This window comes from Laccaria bicolor, genomic scaffold, assembly GCF_000143565.1.
Source record: "Laccaria bicolor S238N-H82 LACBIscaffold_157 genomic scaffold, whole genome shotgun sequence".
In the NCBI taxonomy this organism is placed as follows: Eukaryota; Fungi; Basidiomycota; class Agaricomycetes; order Agaricales; family Hydnangiaceae; genus Laccaria; species Laccaria bicolor.
In genome coordinates this window covers 18656-23022 of record NW_001890016.1, presented here as the reverse complement: position 1 = coordinate 23022, position 4367 = coordinate 18656, and the positions used below count along the sequence as shown (strand labels likewise).

The 4367-nt window shown below is 44.8% G+C and overlaps 2 protein-coding genes across 2 annotated transcripts; one reads left to right on the top strand and one right to left on the bottom strand.

Moving 5' to 3' along the window:
• Window positions 1-1864: 1864 nt before the first annotated feature.
• On the top strand, window positions 1865-2200 carry LACBIDRAFT_298834 (uncharacterized protein; the record flags this gene model as incomplete). The annotated part of the gene is made up of 1 exon (XM_001890723.1): window positions 1865-2200. One exon carries the CDS (start codon window positions 1865-1867, stop codon window positions 2198-2200), a length of 336 nt encoding a protein of 111 aa, XP_001890758.1.
• Window positions 2201-2351: 151 nt separating this feature from the next.
• Window positions 2352-4298, bottom strand: LACBIDRAFT_335823 (uncharacterized protein; the record flags this gene model as incomplete). The annotated part of the gene is made up of 9 exons (XM_001890719.1): window positions 2352-2608; window positions 2668-2860; window positions 2929-3024; window positions 3088-3225; window positions 3319-3372; window positions 3589-3649; window positions 3796-3852; window positions 3998-4016; window positions 4130-4298. The coding sequence occupies 9 exons, from the start codon at window positions 4296-4298 to the stop codon at window positions 2352-2354; spliced, it is 1044 nt and encodes a 347-aa protein (XP_001890754.1).
• Between the last annotated feature and the right edge of the window lie 69 nt (window positions 4299-4367).

Below are 4367 nucleotides of genomic sequence, written 5' to 3'. Positions count from 1 at the left end.
CATATATCAGGATAACCATACGACGGGGCTTAGGCAGTATGCCAGGTTCGGTTCTATAACTTTGAATGATAGAGAAGCTCGATTTTCCCAACCAAAAAGGGAATTATTTGGTTTAATGTGATCTTTACAGGCTGCATCATATTGGCTTCTAGGATGTCGAAAACTAATTGTGGAAACAGACGCGAAATACCTGTCTGGTATGCTTTGAAACCCTGAAATGGGACCAAATGCAACTATCAACAGATGGATTGATGCATGTCTAATGTTCCATTTTAAGTTACAACATGTCCAAGGAAAGACCTTCAGCGCAGATGGATTATCGTGCAGAGATGCTCAACCAGGTGACGATGTGTATCCACCTTCAGATGAACATCTCGACGAACCCGTTGGTGTCATTGAAGTGTTACCAGATCCAGATGGAGGGGAGCCCCCTTTGGATTTCGAAACCTTCAAAGATCAAATTGACTCGAGGGGGGGATATATCCAACAATTGGCTCTAGACATCTCAGATTTTCAGGATGAACTAGACAGGGAAATAGCAATGACACAGAAAATAGCTAAAAATGTGAAAACAAGAATTGACAATGATCCAGGTCATACAGAAAGCAGCCCGGAACAGAAGGAATTTCTTCGAATTTACATGATTTCGACTTTAACTTCACCAGGCCTGGAAGCCAGATTTGACGAACTAGAGACAGAGCAACCTTACCCGGAAACTCATAGGTCATTTATTGGACAGTCACAGGATGAATTCCTTCTTATGCTAAGAGACTGGCTGAAAAATCCTAAAAAGATCGAAGGATATTCTGATAAAAAGTACGGCGCTTTCGTAAGATTTGCAAAAAGTTTCTTCCTGGACAAAGAGGATAGATTATATCGTCGAAGCATTGAATCACGTCACAAGCTAGTGGTCGACAAGTCTCACCAAATGTACATGATGAGATCTGCACACGATGCTATGGGACATAGGGGAGCATATGCTATGCAGAATATGTTAACGGAGCGTTTTTGGTGGCCTGAAATCGAAAGAGACATACATTGGTATGTGAAAACATGCCAGCGTTGTCAGGAACGTACCAAACGTGTAGTGGAAATCCCACCCACTGTGACACATACACCATCTATTTTCCAACGACTACATGCTGATACCATACACATGACTCCGAAATCTAATGGATGTAAGTACATTGTCCATGGGAGGTGTGCACTGTCAAGCTGGGTTGAAGGAAAACCCCTAAAAAGTGAAACTGCAAGAACTGTCGGCTGATGGCTTTTTGAAGAAGTCATCTGCAGATGGGGTTGTCTAGAAGTAATAATAACTGACAATGGTTCGGTTTTCCTTGCTGCTGTAAAATGGCTCAAAGAAAAATACGGGATAAAGGGTATTAGGATATCTCCGTATAATTCTAAGGCAAATGGCAGAATCGAAAGGCCCCATTGGGATATTATACAAATGCTCACAAAGTGCTGTGGACCCAAGAACCTTGCCAAGTGGTACTGGTTCTTTTGGCAAGTACTTTGGGCTGACAGGATCACGATTAGAAAAAGATTTGGTTGTTCGCCATTCTTTATGGTAACAGGCGCACATCCAATATTACCTCTCGATGTACAAGAAGCTACCTGGTTAGTAAAATTACCAGATCGTATGTTGTCCACTGCAGAATTGATTGGCTATAGAGCCAAAGCATTAGCAAAACACAGGCAGCATGTGGCAGAAATGCGCGAGAGGGTCACCTTAAAAAAAATAAAAAGAGTGGCAAAATATGAACTGAGCCACCGCCATAAAATCAGTGGTTGAATTTATAAACCCAGAGACCTGGTGCTTATCAGAAATTCGCAGGTATCCTCGTCATTAAATAGTAAAATGCAACCAAGATATCTGGGACCTATGATTGTGGTACGTCGAACAAAGGGAGGTTCATATATAGTTTGTGAACTAGACGGATCAGTCAATCACAATAAAATTGGAGTGTTCAGAGTCATTCCGTATTTCGCAAGAGAAAGGATCGACTTACCTGAGCACTTCAGTACACTTATTGATGCAAGCAATGAGGAACTGGATGAAATCGAAAACACAGGCGTTGAAGAAAGACCTAACGCAAGAGATTACTACTTTGAAGGAGTTAATCTTGATGGGTCTTCCGCAGATGAATCCAGGGACTTAGAAGAAATCAAAGATTTAAGTGAAGAAGAGGCTTAGTAGACTTATGCGTTAAATTGGCTAAAGTTTAATAAAACCTCCAGCAGTTTATAAACATAATGTGCAAGCGCCTTCTAGATTTTCCATGTGTAGTCAACTATACATGCGGGCTCTAGGTGTCTGTCTATGGAAAAAAGTTCGGATACTTCTACTACTCCTTAGTTACTTCACGCTCAGCAATCTGGGCAAGGGCAATTTCGTAATCAGCGACAAGTACATCACGAAGACGAAGCTCCAAGTCGAGGCACTGCATGCTGAGAAGAACACGTTCACGAAGATCGACCTCTTGCTGCTTGAAATAAGCAAGGGTGGGATAAGCTGGCATGCGGTTGGTAACAGCCGCATGTGTGTGCGCTAAGATCTCCCTGTACAAAGGGTTGTTGATGAGCAAGGAGTTGGCAGACTCGTCTATAACAAAGGACGAGCACATTAGTTTACGATTTATGAAGATAAAGATAAATACGAACTTTGACGAGACTGAAGGTCTGCTAAGCCACTGATAAAGGGTGGTTCAGTACGAGGGCGTTTGTCGCCGGCGCAACTGCCTTTGGCATGCTCAATGACAAGGGCCTTGTGAAATTCGCGACTGTTAGTGTCCATGCCTGGAACAGCATCGTAGGGAATGCTGACCGTTTCGGCACGCTTGGATTTGGCTGGGGTCTGTTATGTTCGGATAAAATATGAAGTTAACAACATGGCAGTGGACTCACGCAATAATAGCAGCTTACCTTGGGACCAGAGGCAGCGTGCTTCTTGCCTTTCTCTTTGGGAGAGGAAGTGGCGTCCTTGACTTCTTCGTCACCAAAGAGGTTGTCCACAGCCATCTGAGCAAAGCAGTACGCAATATTAAATTGTGTTCTGCTTGAAAGAAAATAAAAATAACGCACAGTATCAGCTGCAGTGATAGCGTAGGGGCCATCACACCCACCCATCGTAACGTTGGTATCTGAGGGGCCGGGGACAATCTCGACTTCGTCGTCCTTGTCCTCAACGACAGCCTTGGACTTGACAAGCTTGCGGGGATGCTGTTTCAAAATGTACCTGCACTGCGTTAATAAAATGAGAAAAGATGAACAAAATAAGTATAAATGTGCCTTGGCTTTAGCGGTGGACATTACCTCTGCAATCTCAGCCTGAGCCTGAGCTTGAGCAGTAACAGGTGGTGGAACGACCTGCGCAGCGGTGAGAACGGCGCAACAATATTCATCCGATTGCACTTTCCTCACTCCCGCATGACACGGTCTTCTCACTATCCTTTCTGCTCCCCAAGATGTCTGTCTCATATGCTCATTCTTGATCACTTGCATTGTATTATGTCACACTTTACGTAAGCATTGTAGTTATACCTCATGTACATGAGGCAATATCATCTTCTTACTATCACCTACAACTCTCGTATCATTTGGATACCAAAGCCCTACCAACGGCTCTGATCCAAATCTTGAGGTTCTAGCAGATAGGAAACACGAGCAACATTAACTACTCCTTCACTGGGATTGTCCGTGAAGGTTGGAGCACAGGTATGCTGAATGGTCACGTTCCATGGCTCCTAGCATTAACTGCACGGTTTGGACCAACTCCGTGGGTCTCCACACCTTTGACTGTCTAGTCTGCCAGACAATACCTTGACTGTCCCACTACCTAAGTGATACCTACATTAAGTAGCGGTTCACAAAGGTGGACACTGTGGGAACAGTCGACACTCTAGCTGACTATCGACTATCTAATCCAATTTGGTATTCTTACATCTGGTCCTTGCGTCTGATCTTCCCTTCCATGCTCTCATACTTCAATCACCCTTGTTCACCCTGTCTGACTACCGACAACCAAAGAAATCTACTCCCCCTGCAGGTATGTCGCTGTCGGTGACATGGCACCTGGATGTTGTATGACTAAAGAAATGGGGGGGCAGGGGTTGTGTGAGCTCACCTGGGTTGGCACACGACGTCGTCACTGTCCTCGTTGTCGCATCAATGTGGCAGGCACTCGTTTTCTTGCCAAAGCTGGTGACGTGGTGTTGCCGTGTTGTTCTTGTGGTGTTGGGGCATGCCAGGCTGGTTGTGGGTGGTCGACGAGGGTTGTAGGTTGTGGTGGCCATTGGTGACAGTGGTGGTGCGGCAGCTGTGGGTGAGCGTTGTGATGATGGTAGTGGTTGAGGCCTGAGGAG